Source organism: Mesoplodon bidens (assembly GCF_964165515.1).
Source record: "Mesoplodon bidens genome assembly, chromosome: 1".
Classification (NCBI taxonomy): domain Eukaryota; kingdom Metazoa; phylum Chordata; class Mammalia; order Artiodactyla; family Ziphiidae; genus Mesoplodon; species Mesoplodon bidens.
This window is the reverse complement of record NC_138176.1, coordinates 113,909,773-113,927,752: the sequence shown is the minus strand read 5'-3', so window position 1 is coordinate 113,927,752 and position 17,980 is coordinate 113,909,773. Positions and strand designations below refer to the sequence as shown.

The following is a 17,980-nucleotide window of genomic DNA, read 5'->3' as shown; positions in this document are numbered from 1 at the left end:
ATGGTAACTCTATGTTTAACATTTTGAGGAACTATCAAATCGTTTTTCAAAGGGGCTGCACCATTTTACATTCCCACCAGCAATGTATGAGGGTTTCAGTTTCTCTGCGTCATCATCAACACTTGTTATTATCTGACTTTTTGATTTTAGCCATCCTGGTGGGTGTGAAGGGGTATCTCATTGTGGTTTTGATTTGCATTTCCCTGATGATAATGATGTTGAGCATCTTTTCATGCTTATTGGCTATTTGCATATCTTCTTTGGTGAAATGTTTGTTCACATCCTTTGCTTATTTTTAAATTGGGTTATCTGTATTTTTATTGTTGAGTAGGTTAAACATTATTTAACAAGAATACTTCATGAATGAAGCCATATATGTCATAGTGTATAATATCAGGAGGCAAGTGATGTCTGGTTGTTGCTTTGCTAGCTGCTCCTGTCGTGTTACATTTTTCCCTTGTAAGCAGAGAGCCAGCTATGGGGTGATACTTTGTTTGGCCTTATGCAGCTGTCCCCTTGCCCACCAACCTATCACTTAATGTCTATAGCAACCATTGATGATCTTTGCCTGAATCAATTATTAAATTAACGGTTGCCAAATTGTGTCTTATTTTGCCTTGTTGTTTACTTGTTGGTTTCTAGCATTCTTTCTACATTTATTAGCTGGCATACTCCTGTAAAGAAGAGCTTTCCCTCATCAACTGGGGCTTTTGGGTTACACTAACATGGTTTGTTCTGGAAAGGCAGATAAGTGCTTAATTCTTTCCCTATAATTTCTGATCCAATTAAGGGACTGGTGTTCAAATTAAGGGATTGGTATAATCCAAATTCAGGGAGTCCTGGTGCCCTAGTCAGCACAGGTGAACTTCTGATATCTCTATCCAAGATGTTAAGGAGGGGCACACTTCTCCCCAGAGACTGAGGGTTTGGACAAGGCCCTTCTCTTGCCTTTCCTGATCACCTCCTGTTCTGGAATGCTGAAGGACAATTCTACCTCTTCTTTGATAGACATACCAGAGTTTAAAATTTAAAGACTCCCAACCATTTTTAAATGTTGGCAGATAATCTCAGGTAGAAATGTCCTGCAGAAGAGATGGGTAACTTATCCTGAGTCTCTCATTAGACATTAACTGGATTCAGTTTAAAACACTGACTCATCTTTTAACTATTACTACCAGGTTGCCCCTTGTTTTTATCTGCTAATCCTTTTGTTTCTAATTCAAGCCAGAGTCATTTCTCTGGCTCTGTGGAGTTAATAGAAAATATTTGCAATTTAGACTCAAGAGTTTCGTTCTGGCACTTCTGGTGTATGATCTTAGGCAAGTACTATAAACGGAAACTCATTTTTTTCTCAGATGAAGAATGAAGATGATATTAATGCATGCTTTACTAGGTTCACTACAATAACTGGAGTAAAAATGCTTTGTAAACTGTCAAGTACCACTCAAGTGGGGCAGGCGCCAGGTCCCCTCTGAGCTCCAGGCTGGAATCGGTTAACCTCCACCTTGATTGTGTCATTAGTTCAGGCTATTTCAGGGACTTCTTTCTCAAGTTTTTCTTTTCTTAGGCTCTTTTCATTTCCTAGGTTTTTCTAGCTGCCCCGTCTCTAACCATGGAGCCATCCCATGAAGCTTTGTAACTTCCAGGACTTTTGCTCCCCATTTCTCTAAACTAGGTGGCTGAGTATAACAGAAAGAGCACCGGTAATGGACTCGACCAGATGTGGGTTCAAATCTTGGTCCCAATCATTTGCTGGCTGTGTGACATGAAGCTAAAGTCTCTTGTCATGTCCTTGTCTGTTTCATACACGTGAAAAGAGGGGTGGTTGTATTAAATTTAAAAAAATGCAAACAGCTTTAGTAAAGGGCCTCAAACCTAGCAGTAAGTGTTTGCTTCCCTTTCCTTCTTTGGCCTAAATTATTTTACCTTAGGTTCCTGCTTCTTCCCACCCATGGAGTTTGCTTTTGCAACTGCAAGCAATTTCATTGTCTTCCCAGTACTCTTCGCATTTCTAAAAGGAGCCCATTTGTTTCTTATTTGTGCCTACCTCAAGTATTCTTAACCACATCTGTTTTAAAGAAGGCTTTCCCCTCAGGGCTGCAGGGGAAAAGCATTCTGCCCTGGGGCCTGCTACTAGCCTCACGGAAGTCAAAAAAGATGGCTGTTGTTTCACTTCCTCAGCGTTTGCTTGAATATAAGGAATCTAACACATAAGTTTAATGTATGGAGTATCTGCATTTAGACTTTCTCCAGGGCTTCATTTGCCTGTAAGTTCACTTTAAAGATGCACAGAAGACTGGAAGTGCTTTTTTTTAAAAATGGGGGCCACTTCCTCATTATGAGTTAGTGCTTTGTCCCGCCTCTTCTTACTGTCAGCTGAGTTGAAACAATTGTAAGTAAGTGGCTCCTACTGTTAGCCCTGTGAGGCTTGCATTTTCACCCAGGGGCGTTTTGTGATGTAACTGATGCTGCAGCTGGATGAAGAGCCTGTTGTTTGGTGTGTTCCTTGGGGTGAGTGAATAGGTGTGTTCTGTACAGGGCTGTTAAGTTGCGCTAGTAACACGCTGAGCTGAACATTAACTTTGCTGAAGGAACTTCTTTTTCCTAGTGTGAACTGTCAGCAAGATTCAGGGCAGTATTTACATTGGTCAGCATGCTGGATGTAGCTATTTTTCAATAAAGAAGCAACGTATTATTACGCTACCAAAAACCTCAGCGAGGCAATATTTGGTTAGAGTTACCTTAAGACAATAATATAACATCATCATCATCATCATTATTATTACTTTAGCCCTCAATAATACAGACAGACTTTCTCAGGAATGCATTCAATTCACAGGAGTTTTGGGACTTCCCTGGCAGTGCAGTGGTTAGGACTCCGAGCTTCCATTGCAGGGGTCGTGGGTTCGCTCTCTGGTTGGGAAACTAAGACCCTGCAAGCCGTGCAGTGTGGCCAAAAAAAAAAAAAAAATTTCACAAGAGTTTTGCCATGTTATAGTTACCAAGTCCAAGCTCATACTGCTCGCTGAATGACAGGCCATAAATCGAGAGAAGTGTTGGGACAAGGAATAGTGACTTTATTTGGAAAGCCAGCAGACTGAGAAGATGGGGGACTAGTGTCCCAAAGAACCATTTTCCCTGAGTTAGGGTTCAGGCTTCTTTTATACCAAAAGGCAAGGGGGTGTGGCTGGTTGGTGCACACTTCTTGGTGCCAGAATCCTTTGTTCTTGCAGCTATCCATGTAGGTCTGGTGACAGTGTTCCTATAAACGTCCAACAGGACAAATGTTCTTCTCTGTTCTGCAACTTTTTTTTTTGCGGTACGCAGGCCTCTCACTGTTGTGGCCTCTCCCATTGCGGAGCACAGGCTCCAGAAGCACAGGCTCAGCGGCCATGGCTCACAGGCCCAGCCACTGGGCGGCATGTGGGATCTTCCTGGACTGGGGCACGAACCCGCGTCCCCTGCATCGGCAGGCGGACTCTCAACCACTGCGCCACCAGGGAAGCCCTCTGCAACTTTTTATCTCCATATGAACGGAGAAGTGTTATACCTTTAAAGTTCAAAGGCTTGAGAATGGGCTGTCCTGTATATTTCAGGCTAGAGGCAACATTCTTTTTGTTTTGTTTTGTTTTTTAATAATAGATCTTTATTGGAGTATAATTGCTTCAAGGTTAAAGTAAAAGAAACAGATCCAATATAGAGTTAGATTTGTTCTTCCCTATTACATAATTCACAGCAAGGAATGTGCTGGTGTCACTGGGACTCAGGGCTCCTGAGTCAGGACTCCAAGGTGCTAATTGCGAACTGTTAAAAGATAAACTGGGGCATATTAAAATTTTTAAGAGTTTATTTGAGCAAAAATCGATTCGAATCGGGTAGCATCCAATCTAGCAGATAGAAAGGAGCTCCGAGGAGCTATGCAAAATGAAAGACATTTATAGGCAGGAAGGAGTGGGAATAGGGAAGTTATCTGGCCAAAAAAAGCAGGTCCTAGTATTGCAAAGCTACTTTTCTTTAGGGGAGGGCTGGGGTCTACCCAGCAGATGACCTCACTAGTGCTGATCAGGTGGTTTCTGATTGACTGGTTTAAGATTGCATATAGAGTGGAAACTATAATTAAGTCTCAGTTTGGTGATGTGGGGCTTAGCATAAGCGACTCCATTTTGGGCCTGTAAATGGCCCAAAGATAGAGAGAGGTGCAGATGTAAAGGAGCTGGTGCTAAACCCTGCTTGGGGAGGGCAGGAGGGCTTCACAGGGTAAAATGGGACTTTGCCACGGACAGGAGCTGAGTGAAGATCTTCAAGGCCGAGGGGACCATAAATGCAAAACCACACAGTGTTAAGTAGGTGAAACAGCATGGTGAGTTTGGAGACGTGTAAGCAATTAAAAAAAAAAAAATTCCAGCACATGTATTTCTACTCTAGACTTTTCCTCACCAACATTCATATCAAAACTAAAACCTGGTCCTATAATCCACGTAATTTTTCAGCTGGCACAAAGTGGTGAATAGAAAATAATACTGGTGACTGCTGTATAATACTTATGTTTAATAATTGTTTCTTTCTGGACTCCGGGCCCTGCATCTGGTGCCTCAAGTGTCTGCAACTTTTGGTTCATGTTAATTACTAAACCTGCTTTCACCAGCACCTTCTACTCATTAACACAATCCAGGGCGCCCAGTGCAACTAACATTCCTGAAAATCTCTGGTAGAGGAGAGGCAGGGGTTGTGAGGGAAGGGGTAGACCAGTCTGGGGAAGGAGGAATTCAGACAATGAACGTGGGCCCTCCTCCTCACAGAGAGCATTCATGTGGGCTTAGCTATAAACGTTAACTGCCTTTCTTTAGAAACTTTAAATTTTAGATTAATCACTTCATTATCTATTTTTTAAAGTTCATTTTGAAAATTTTAAACATATGCACAAGTAGAATATTATGATGCACTCTCATGAATCACTCAGCTTCAACATGTATCCATTTATGGTGTGTCTGGTTTCATCTATATCCCCACCTATTCTTTTTTTTTTTTTTTTTTTTGTGGTACGCGGGCCTCTCACTGTTGCAGCCTCTCCTGTTGCGGAGCACAGGCTCCGGACGTGCAGGCTCAGCGGCCATGGCTCACGGGCCCAGCCGCTCCGCGGCATGTGGGATCTTCCCGGATTGGGGAACGAACCCACGTCGCCTGCGTTGGCAGGCGGACTCTCAACCACTGCGCCACCAGGGAAGCCCTCCCCATCTATTCTTAATATTCTCCCCTCTTACCTAAACTGAATTGTTTTTAAACAAATCCCAAACATTTTATTTCATTGTAAATATTTCAGAATGTATCTCTAAAAAAATGACTTTTTAAAAACAAAACGGGGACTTCCCTGCTGGTGCAGTGGTTAAGAATCCGCCTGCCAATGGAGGGGATATGGGTTCGAGCCCTGGTCTGGGAAGATCCCACATGCCGTGGAGCAACTAAGCCCCTGTGCCACAACTACTGAGCCCACGTGCCACAACTACTGAAGCCCGCGTGCCTAGAGCCCATGCTCTGCAACAAGAGAAGCCACTGCAATGAGAAGCCTGCGCGCCGCAGAGGAGCCCCCGCTCACGGCAGCTAGAGAAAGCCCGCGCACATCAACGAAGACCCAGCGCAGCCAAAAATAAATACAGAAACAAAAAAACTCCCTGCAAAATCATGATCACACCTAAAAAGTTAACAATATTTCCTTAATGTCATCCAGTATCACATAGGTTCATAAAATATTTTATTTGGCCTTTCAGTTGACTGGTTTAAATCAGGATCCAAGACCACACATCATGTCTAGTAGATGTGAAGACCACACATCACGTCTATTAGATAGGTACCTCACCACTTCTGAAAACTACAGGTTCCCCTCACCTTTTTTCCACGCATTTATTAAAGAAACTGGGTATTTGTCCTTCAGGATGTCCCATATTCTGGATGTTGCTGGTCAGATCCCTCTGGTATCCTCTAAGTGTGCTTCTGTCCCCTGTATTTCCTGCAAAGTGGTAGTTAGATCTAGAGACTTGCTCAGACTTGAGTTATCGGTTCACATTTATGCAAAGTGTTTTAGTAAATCGTGTCGCACTCCAGCGGAAGAACCGCCGACACATAATGCTGTGGCCCTTCTCAAAGCTCACCGGGCAGTATTTCTCAAACAACCTTGGGGGCTTCCCTGGTGGCGCAGTGGTTGAGAGTCCGCCTGCCGATGCAGGGGACACGGGTTCGTGCCCCGGTCCGGGAAGATCCCACATGCCGCCGAGCGGCTGGGCCCGTGAGACATGGCCGCTGAGCCTGCGCGTCCGGAGCCTGTGCTCCACAACGGGAGAGGCCGCAGCAGTGAGAGGCCCGCGTACCGCAAAAAAAAAAACCCCAAAACCAGCCTTGGTGGGAGGTTTTATCCCTATGAAACTTTCCTCTGCACTTCCTGGAGGGAGTCGGGAAGGGAGGGAGCTTACGTGTGCCAGGCAGGGGATAAACTCTGTAGCTACGGCACAGACCAAGACGGACCTGGTCCTGGACCACAAGGGATGTACTGTGGCGGTGGGAAGAGCGGCCAGAGCTCGCAGTTGAGTCAGTGAGATCCCTACAATCTGTGGTCTGTGCCTGGAAGGACACAAATAGGAGGTGGAGATATGAATGGGGGCCAGACGTGAGGGAAGGGAGGAGGAGGGGCCAGCCAGGGGAGCCTAAACTGGATGGATGGAGGAGGCTCCCTTAGAAGGTGTTACTTCAGCTGAGCCCTGGAAGAGGCGAGAAAGAGCCCATTATATAGGAGGTGGGGAAGAGGGGTGCTGGTGGTCACAGGGATGGAGAAAGTGCCGTATACTTTGGAGGCCGGACACACAGGACATGGGATGAGAAAGAGCAAGGAATGAAGGCCGTCTGCCAGGTTTCCTGGCTTAAGCAAGCTGGGTGAACAGCTGTTATGGCGACAGCCCTGGGCAGCTGGACAGGCGGCTGCGTGACTCTCTCTGTGGTCCCCAGTCTAGTCCCTTTGGAGATGGTGTTACCGACCTGGGTCCTTGGATTCTTTTTTTTTTTTTTTTTTTGCGGTACACGGGCCTCTCACTGTCGCGGCCTCTCCCGTTGCGGAGCACAGGCTCCGGACGCGCAGGCTCAGCAGCCATGGCTCACGGGGCCCAGCCGCTCCACGGCATGTGGGATCCTCCCAGACTGGGGCACGAACCTGTGTCCCCTGCATTGGCAGGCGGACTCTCAACCACTGCGCCACCATGGAAGCCCGGTCCTTGGATTCTTTAATCAATAGAAATTGATAAGAAGCCAGACAAGAAACTCAGGCAAGGCTTTACTGGGACTTGTGCTACAGCTTGAGGGGTAAAAACAAGAAACAGGCGCCCTTGCTTGTTCTCCTAGTGGGGGGGGGGCGCGGTGAGCTGGTCCCTTAAATGGGGTGAGGGTGGGAGCGGATTGGTGGGTCGGGCCTGAGGGGCGGCTTAGGTGGCCTGCCTACCGCATTGGTGGTGCTGTGTGCAGGGGTCATGCGCAATACCCTGCTTTTGCTCCAGGGACCTCAGAAGTGGCGATTGGTTTGTGGCCTTTTTGTATCTTATTGTTCATAATTTGTCCCAAATGCGCATGCACACAGTTATTTTTAGTCCCTATAGTTTCTTTGTATTCTGTTGCTGGAGAAGACGTCTGTCCAGGTCCAAGAGCAAGTGCCCCGGTAGAGGGTCCCAGGTCCCAGCCTGTCTCAGTGGTACCCAGGTCTGTCCTCCTGGCCTCCTAAGTGCCTTTTAGGCCCTTCCCTTTGTGCGCCTGCCCTTCTATTGAATTGCTCGACTTGAACAAGACGGAGAAAAGGAACCAGGCCAGTAGGAGTATCATGAGCTGGACAGATTTGTGAAATAAGCCTGGCACCCAAATGTAAAGGAGTATCGTTCATCAAGTTGGCCATTAATTGTTACATTTGAACAAAAACAAAACTGAAAACGTTTACTAAGAAGTTTAAGAATCAAATGAAACTTCCGGATGTTCTGTATATGACATCTTTCTTCATTATCATAGACAAGTGAGTTGAATGTGCCATAAAACTGCCTGAAAAATAATTTTTCCACTAATATTAATGAGGGTTATCTGGTCTTTGTCCAAAGCATTTGCAGGCAGGGCATCATGCTTCTTGTCTAAAAACTCAATTCCTAAAGCATTCCTTGTGAAAATAGAAATTCCTGTGCCCAGAGTCTCAATAATGTAAGGCACCGGGAACATTTTCAAAATTGTTGGCCTGATTTAAATTTCACTGGAAAACAGCTTTTTAAAACCAAGTTGTCTGTATGTGGCTTCCATGTGATCACTTCCCACTGGCAGCTGGTAACTGCCAACTTCTGGTGGCTTGAGAAAGTGAGCCGTTTCCCACGCTCTCACACGGCAACCCAATCAGGATGTTTGTGCTGGGAGATGTTTGGATGGGGTGGAGGCGAAGAGGGCAGGAGACCAGCTGGACGAGGCTTCTTCCCTGACTACCTTCTCTGCAGCCTGTCCGTGCATTCTAGAAAATCATTGCTGGTGCCAGGTGATGATGGAAACTATGTCACCTGAACAGTTAACAGACCGTGACACTTGGTAAAAAGGAAGGATCTTGCTAGGTCCACACTTAACTTTCAAACCTGTTGTTCTTGTCCCTTCCCGGGGCCCAAATTGGCTCCATCACATCGAAGCTTTTTACCTGGTTCTTGGCATGTTGTAGAGTTTGGTCTTAAGTTCCTTTCCTTCTTGTCGGCCACTGCCCCCTTCTCTGGGAATGAGGTCTGAAGTGACTGAAGGATAAGGCCGTGGGAAGAGGAGGGAGGGAAGTAAGTGACCTGGAAAACCCACAGGCCTTCTAATGAACTCCTGAGCAATTGTAACTCCCTTTGCTGCTGTGTTCTTCTAACCTGTAGGCTCTTGAAGTGCAAACTAGGGCCATACGCAAAGTTGCTCCCATTGGATTAGGGATTTTTTTGTTTGTAATTCATAGACTCCGGAAGTAAAAAGATCACTGGCTGGGCTTCCCTGGTTTGCGCAGTGGTTGAGTCCACCTGCCGATGCAGGGGACACGGGTTTGTGTCCCGGTCTGGGAAGATCCCACGTGCCGCGGAGCGGCTGGGCCCGTGAGCCATGGCCACTGAGCCTGCGCGTCTGGAGCCTGTGCTCTGCAACGGGAGAGGCCACAACAGTGAGAGGCCCGCGTACCACACAAATACACACAAAAGATCACTGGCGTGGTGTTCTCTGTCACCAGTGAACTGTGCACTAACAAGGATGTGGGAAGGGCTCAAAGCCTCATTCTAAGCATGGCTTTGCAGGAGGCCCAAGCACGCCCACTGCCAGGGGGCTGTAGTCCCTTCCCCATTTTCCCAGGGAATGTGGGTTTTAGCTGGATAAGAACAGTGAAATCTTTTCATAGGCTATAAACTGGTTCAAATCCTGGTGAGATCTCTTATTGGTAACTTTGGACAAATTGATTAACTTACCTCATTTTCCACCTCAGAAAAATGTGGATAATAGTAATAGCTAGTTTTACAGGGTTCTTCTGAGGATTAGATGTTAATAAGAGGTCTGCGACATGGTAAACGTTCAATAAATGTTAGCTATTGATCTAATTCATTAATCTGTTCAAAATAACGCCACCATCGTGGCCCATTCACGTTTACTTCTTGACACTTGTTTGCTTATTGTCTTATCATCTGTTTGTGTTAGTCCGTCTCCATGTCCTTCTGGACTGTGGGTGCCTTGAAGGCAGAGCCTGGGTTCTACTTATTTGTGGACCCACAGTGCTTAGCACAGCCCTGGTTTGTAGTGATTACTCTGTTGACTAAATTAACACAGTCTTTGATGATGACTCTTCTGTTTGAATGGTCCTTCGTGTACCACAAACCACACACATGGGAAGCCTAAGATGCGTTAAGACCCTTGCCCAAGGTCTGGTGACTATGCCAGGGTCAGGTCCTGTGATTCTTGCCCCTGTACCTTCTACCAGGCCGTCCTCCCTAGGAAAAGAATGCTGAGTTTTACAGTTCTGGATCATGTCTTTGTCCGATTTTTTTGTATTTGACACACTGTCATGTTTGATACACTATGACAGCATTCTGTGAACGGGAGCTCAGTCTCCCTGAAGAAGATGTCGTTTCTGCACATCTTTTTTTTTTTTCCTTTCCTATCTTTCTTTTTTCAAGGAAAAAAGAGCTGAGATAATTTTACCTTTATGTACTCTACAAGTGCAACTATTGTGTACATTTGAGATTAATTGCAGTTAACTGAACTACACCATTTTCCTCTTGAATCTCACATAAATGAAATCATATACTGTGTACTATTGTTGTGTCTGGATTCTTTGGCTTGGCTTAATATTTGTGAGATTCACTCATGTTGTTTTGTGTATTTAAAAATATTACTGTATAGTATTCCATTGTGTGAAATGGCCAGAATTTATTTACCTGTTCTCTTGTTGATGGGTATTTGGGTTGCTCCCAATATTTGATTGTGAGTTTCTGCACTCCTTTTAATGATGTTTGGATTTGTACAGATTACCACAAATGGCATTATTGCCATGAGTGAGCCCCCAGCCAAAGAATCCCATCCTGGGCTCTTCCCACCGACCTTCGGAGCAGTCGCCCCTTTCCTGGCGGACTTGGACACGACAGATGGCCTTGGGAAGGTTTACTATCGGGAAGACTCATCTCCCTCTGTCACTCAGCTGGCAGCGGAGTGTGTCCAGAGAGGGTTCCCGGAAGTCTCTTTCAAGCCCAGTAGCGTGGTGGTTGTCACTTGGGAATCCGTGGCTGCCTACCAAGGGCCCAGCAAGGACCCTGCCCAGGAAGGCAAGGTAAGCACCTACCCAGGCACAAGGGCAAACAGTCTAACATGTTGGTTTTGTACACTTTGGTCTTCTGGTTTGTGCTGCTCTGATGTACACCACGCCCATGCGATTGATAAAGACTGGACAGACATCCAAAGCAAAATCTAGTAAGCTGTTTATTGCAGGTCTGAAACTTACAAAACCTTATCTGCAGGGCTACTTAACTCTATGCTGTAATGATGATTAGATGTAAAGAAAGCCAATTCCTGAGAAGATTGCCACATGGCAAGAACAGGGCTGATAAATTACAGCCCTAGCTGCTCTTACTTTGGGTGGTGGATAGTGGGAGGTGGCTTCTAGATAAATAAAGAATTTATTAATATGAAGTGATAGGTTAAACTAATAAAGCAGTCTCAAGAGATGTGAAGAAATAAAGACCAGACCCACCCTCTAGTTGGGGGGACAAAACCCATTTGTACCATGTGGGTGGTTCAGGAAACAAGTTTCATCATAACCAGGGATGGGAGTCTCTGTGGATGCAGTGGTTGGGAAAGGTGTTAGGGTGTGTAGAGCCTGGACTTGCCCTTGAAGGAAAGGGAATGTTTGACAAAGCCATCTCTAGATCTGAGGTGACTCTTTAGGACATGCTTCGATTTCTCCTTGGAAAAATAAATTTGCTCCACCATTGTTTAATTTTTATAGCATTACAGGGTAGAGAGCAACTTGAAAGGTCCAAAAACACTCCCTTTAAATGGGGGATGTTCCTAGCTGGTGGTTCCCAAAGTGTGTACCACAGAACACTGGTCCCACAGACATTCCTTGAGGAAAAGGACTCCTCGGACCAGATAAGTTTGGGAAGCGCTAAAACTATATCTCCCTCATGGTGACTCACTCTGGAAAGTCCTGTAGTACAGAAACCTGCTTAATTTTGTTTAATTTAGCCATCCCCAAACCTTTTGGCCATACCCTTTTCCCTCCCAAATAAGACACATTGCATCCCATAGAGCACACTTTTTTTTTTTTTTTTTTTTTTTTTTTTTTTTGGCGGTACGCGGGCCTCTCACTGTTGTGGCCTCTCCCGTTGCGGAGCACAGGCTCCGGACGCGCAGGCTCAGCGGCCATGGCTCACGGGCCCAGCTGCTCCGCGGCACGTGGAATCTTCCCGGACCGGGGCACGAACCCGTGTCCCCTGCATCAACAGGCGGACTCTCAACCACTGCACCACCAGGGAAGCCCATAGAGCACACTTTGGAGAAGTCTGTCTGACACGTTTTGCTTTGCCACCTGTATCTGCCTGAGTGCTGTACTTGAAAGCTGTTTAAAACCTTCAATTTCTCGAGTGTGCATCCCTTTCACTTGAGTGATACCTGCCCAGCCCCTTGTACAGAGCTCTTGCCTGCTTCACGGGCCAAATCTCCCCTCACTCTTACTTCTCGGCACCCTCTTGCAGCAGCTGTATCAGATTATTTGCAATTCCCTGCTGAGGCTTTTTGCTTGTTTGTTTTACCCGCAGTCTCTTGCACTAGCTGTGCTCTCTGCTTGCGATGGCCTCTCCCTGACCCTCACTGCACGTGTCCAGCTCCTGCTTGTTCTTTCCGCCTCCTCTGCCCCCGCTCCTCCCAGCATCGGGCACTTCGCCTGCACACAACTCCATTACAGAATCTATCCTCCCGTTTGGCCATGTTTTGTTCACATGTCAGTTTTCCCACCTAGACTGTAAATTCTCAAGTGCGGCGATCCCATACTTTTATTCATCTTCACAGTGCTCAGGACAATGCCTGGTGCATAGGAGAGGTACTAACAGTAGGAATATGTTCTCTGTGCCTGGCCCTTCGTATGCTAGCTCACGTAGTCCTCCTAACATTTCTATGCGGTAGGTGGCTTTATCTCCATCTTACAGATTCACAGATCAAGGTTCAGAGAGGTTAGGTAACATGCCCAAGGTCACACAGTCAGTGAGGGGTAGAGCAGGACTTGGATCCAGATTTGTTTTCTCTCAAAGCTCCTTTTCTTTCTCACTGCATGGTGCTTGGGCTCAATCAGCTAAATAATGAATGTGGTTGAATATGTTTAATGGCCGTGGAAACAAATTCTGTGGGTAAGAATTTGCTAAGTTGCATGAGATTTAGGCCACTACCTGGAGGTGCCATCTCTATAGTTTTTCATTAACCTTAGGGTCACGGTTACGCAGAAAGTATTCATTGATTAATTAGAAAATTTCATGTTGACATAGCTTTAGAGATATTTAAGTGGGATTATCCTGGAATAGTTGGTCCTACAAAAGTATTTCTTTAGAATAAGGTGTAAATACTGCCATCTCTGTATTTTTTAGATACGATCTGGTGAAGAGCACATTTTAAGATCTGTAGATATTTTCCTGAGTAACTGAATTTTAACTCATCTTCACAGAGAAACACATTCCAGGCTGTTCTGGCCTCCTCTGATTCCAGCACCTACGCCATTTTCCTTTATCCTGAAGATGGTCTGCAGTTCTATACGACATTCTCAAAGAAGGATGAGAACCAAGTTCCCGCAGTGGTTGCTTTCAGCCAAGGTTTAGTAGGATTAATGTGGAAGAGTGACGGAGCTTATAATGTATTTGCTAATGACAGAGAATCAATTGGAAACTTGGCCAAGTATGCTTTTTTTTTGTTCTTCAGTAGATTCTCCTCTTAATAAGACTATCATTTTACTGTTTTATTAAGAATAATGTAATGGGCAATATAGAACATTACCTAAAAATGTTCCCATGGATTTAAATTTTGTATATAATTTTTATATTATGGAGTACTTTGTTTTTCTGATGAACTCAAGGGAATAACTCTTAGAATGAACAGGTATCCAAGTTTTTAGATATCATTCTCATTTGAGACAGTTTTACCATCTCTTCTATATGTATAAAGTTAGAAATACAAGTTATTCAAAACTATGTCCTGCTATGACCCCAAGGCTGAGAAAACCTCTCCCAATTTCATATTGCCAATTGAGTCTAAAACTCCTCTACACTTTAATGGTGCGCTGGTAAATGCTTAGCAACTGGCTTTAGATGGGTTGGGGAAGCCCTCATTTATAGCATTTGCCTATTTCCGTGGTGTAAATACTCCTACCATGACCAGTTTCCAGCTGCTCACATCATGTCACTCAACCTGGGGTTGAGAACAGGTGAACCATTATATAGTATTCTCACCATAGAGGTGCAGTAGATTCAAATAACTTGAAGAACATAGCTAATATGAGTTTCAAGTATTTATTCCCTCTGCTTTTATTTTTTTTTAAATTTTTATTGTAGTTGATTTACAATGTTGTGTTAGTTTCTGCTGTACAGCAGAGTGAATCAATTATACATATATATATCCACTCTTTTTTAGATTCTATTCCCATATAGGTCATTACAGAGTATTGAGTAGCGTTCCCTGTGCTATATAGTAGGTTCTTATTAGGTATCTATTTTATATATAGTAGTGTGTATATGTCAATCCCAATCTCCCAATTTATCCCTGCCCTTCCCCCTTGGTAACCATAAGTTTGTTTTCTACCTCTGTGACTCTATTTCTGTTTTGCAAATAGGTTTATTTATTACTATTTCTTTTTAGATTCCACATATAAGCGATATCATATGATATTTGTCTCTCTCTGACTTACTTCACTCAGTATGACAATCTCTAGGTCCGTCCATGTCACTGCAAATGGCATTATTTCATTCTTTTTTATGACTGAGTAATATTCCATTGTATATATGTACCATGTCTTCTTTATCCATTCATCTGTCGATGGACATTTAGGTTGCTTCCATGTCCTGGCTATTGTAAATAGTGCTGCAATGAACACTGGGGTATATGTATCTTTTTGATTGCCTCTCCTTTTAATATAGATTATTTAATTGTAAGTTTATATAATTTATTTTTTTACCAGCTGGTTCAAGCAAGCTCCTGCATAGCACTGCCTTTATTTGAGTCCCAAGCAGACAGATTGATTAGATGTCCAGTTTCTGCAGGACTTTCTTGATTCCTCATTCCCTGTCCAACCCCCGTCTTTTGCTCAGTATTCTCTACCAAGTAGTGTATGTCCCTTCTTTCCATTGTATGAGCTGGTCATTTCACATAATTTCTTATAGGAACACTTCCAATCACACACAGAAGAACAGTAAAAATGGTGGTGCAAGAAGTAGAGATTAGGGTTATTCTATTGTATTTTATAACTATAAAAAGCCTTTAGATTCTCAATATCATTTGTATTTTACTACACCCTTTTAACATAAAAAGGTAAACTGAGACCTGTCCAAGGTTCCACAGTTAACAGTGTTGGGATTTCTAATAAACCAACTCTGTACTATTTTCAGTCATAACTCTTCTGACACCAAATTTGTGGGGTTTTTTCCCCAACCAATTCTCCAGCTCTTCAGACACCAGCTAGGTGTCCTATAATTCGATTCAGTTCTGACACTAACTGCTTGGAGTCAGCACATACCTCACAGGTTAAGGGCTCAGTCCCACAAAACTGCCCCCACTTCAGACATCCCTTGCGAGTCCCAGGTTGCCACCTGCACTTCTGATCCACCAGCTATAAATCGGGGGTCTGCATGAACCCCTGCTCAAGTTCGATAATTTGCTAGAATGGCTCACAGAACTCAGGAAAGCACTTTCCTTACTATTACCAGTGTGTTATAAACGATACACTCAGGAACAGCCAAACAGAAGAGATGCATAGGGCAAGGTATGGGAGGAAGAGTGGGTGAGGGGCTTCCATGTCCTCTCTGGGCTCACCACCCTCCTAGCCCCATGATGTGTTCACCAGCCCAAAAGTTCTGTCAATCTCATCACTTAGGAATTTTTATTACATAGGCATGATTGATTAAACCATTGGCCATTGGTGATTAACTTATTCTCCAACCCCACTCCTCACCCCCCTCCCTGGAAGTCAGGGCGTGGGGAAGAAAATTCCAGCCCTGTAATCAAGCCTTATTCTTCCTAGTGACCAGCCCCCATCCTGAAGCTACCTAGGGTCCCCAGCCACCAGCCATCTCATTAGCATACAAAAAGACACCCTTATCACTCCAGGGATTACAGGGATTTTAGGGGTTATATGCCAGAACCAGAGACAAGGACCAAATACATATTTCTTATCATATCACACCATGCCCTGGAAAGAGAATAACTGAGAAAATGGATGACTCCGGTCAACAGGTTGCTTATATGGTAAAGCACATGACCAGTGATTCCTATAAATTGCATTTTAAGGCCTAAAAATGTCCCTGAAGCGTGCCTCTCGAATGACCGAGACTAAGCCTTTGCTAGGGTTGTGCCCATTGGATACAGCCTCACCGTATCCCCCTGGATGGTCTCAGCTCAGTGATGACCAGACAGGACTGCATCTGCTCTCTCATCCTCCACCGAGGCTGTGGGCAGAAGCAGGCGGTGGGTTTCAGATTGACACGGATCCCCAGGGCTCCTTCTCCTTGGTTGCTGGGGGCTGTTTGTGGGTTGCTGGCCTGTTTCCAAGAAGCCTGTCCTTCCCCCTAGGAGCAGCAACTCTGGGCAGCAGGGCATCTGGGTGTTTGAGATTGGGAGTCCGGCCACGGCCAGTGGCGTGGTGCCCTCGGACGTGAACCTGGGATTGGACGATGGAACAGAGTATGATGATGAGGATTATGACTCGGTGACACCTCTGAGCCTGGAGGACACGGGCACCACATCCTTCCCCTATGAGGCCCGGAGAAGGGGAGACACTGGCACATACAACATGCCCAGTGACCTCTCCCCTCGCCGCCTGGCTACTGAGAGACCCCCTGGACCTCCCACGGAGAGGACCAGATCTTTCCAGCTGCCAGTGGAGAGGTTTCCCCAGCAGCAACCACAGGTCATAGATGTGGATGAAGTTGAGGAAACAGGAGTTGGTAAGGCCATTTATGTTGCAGGTGGTACCTTCTTGGATACTTGGGTTTCCAGACAGGGGAGCATTGCTGGCGGGCTGTCAGCTGTGGGCATCATTTGGTGGTTTGTAAGGATGAGCGCCTGGGGAAGGAGGGGGTGGAACTCACAGCTGCAGAGCATCGGTCGATGGGCCCAAAGGCTTCAGAGACTCCAAGGGATCTGGCCATTAGGGCTGGGGTTATGGAGACTGTAGAACATGTCCTCTTTCAAGTCTTCTATTATTCTTTCTTTTTTTTTCTGTTTTAAAGAGAAAAGTGCTTTAGAATTATTTTGATAGTCAGATTTCCTCCCTTATTTGTGACTTCTGAGATGAGCAGTATATTCACCCACCTGAAAAAACATTTTAGAAGTTCCTTTGGCTATTGACACGGTTTATCTTTGAAATTTATTTCCTCTTGGTTTTGGAAGGAGGATGGTTGATTATTTTTCCTCCCGGGCCCTATCAGTTTCAGAGTTAGTTTGTGAACATTTAAAACTACAAAATAAGTAGATCCCCTTTTTGAGGATGGTTTCAAAGTACAATATCTTCTAATCAACCGTATTATATCAGATTTTTGCTACATTTTCAGGGAAAACCACTGGAACCCCAGCATGCTTTGATTTGTCTTATAAAAGACATTTGAACTAGATTGTGTTCATTATTTTTTTGCCCTTCGGGTTGACCTATAATCCATTAAGATTCCTATCAAGGGGACGGTCCAAGCCTTTAAATGGTGTTTACTATGACGCACAACTGCTTCAACTATGAAGTTATCATAAGGCCCTCAAAACATCTACTCAATTCCACATTATTCACCCTTTTTTTTTTTTTTTCCTGCGGTACGCGGGCCTCTCACTGTTGTGGCCCCTCCCGTCGCGGAGCACAGGCTCCGGACGCGCAGGCTCAGCAGCCATGGCCCACGGGCCCAGCTGCTCCACGGCATGTGGAATCTTCCTGGACCGGGGCACGAACCCGTGTCCCCTGCATCGGCAGGCGGACTCTCAACCACTGCACCACCAGGGAAGCCCTATTCACCCGTTTTTATTTCTCCTTACTTGTGACTTGTCTCGTAGCAATAGTCGGATGTTTGTTCTTATCGAGTATCCCAAAGCATGGACAGGGTCTGGTGGCCGGGGTAGTGTGCTTACTTACCTCTGAGGCACAGAACGGGGAAGCTGCCCTTAGTGACATGATGAGGACATGGTTCATGTCTCAGGGCTCCCTTTATACACATGGCACCCTGGATTTCCTGGGGTAATGCTGACG

The 17,980-nt window shown here is 45.2% G+C and overlaps 1 protein-coding gene across 2 annotated transcripts in view; it reads left to right on the top strand.

The window, feature by feature from the left end:
- Positions 1-17,980, top strand: part of NID1 (nidogen 1) — a 96,319-nt gene that overhangs the window by 12,775 nt on the left and 65,564 nt on the right. For both annotated transcript variants that reach the window (XM_081248144.1, XM_081248143.1), the window contains exons 2-4: positions 10,532-10,831; positions 13,214-13,440; positions 16,324-16,697. In XM_081248144.1, the coding sequence (XP_081104270.1) occupies positions 10,532-10,831; positions 13,214-13,440; positions 16,324-16,697 (901 nt within the window). The remainder of the gene's footprint in view (positions 1-10,531; positions 10,832-13,213; positions 13,441-16,323; positions 16,698-17,980) is intronic.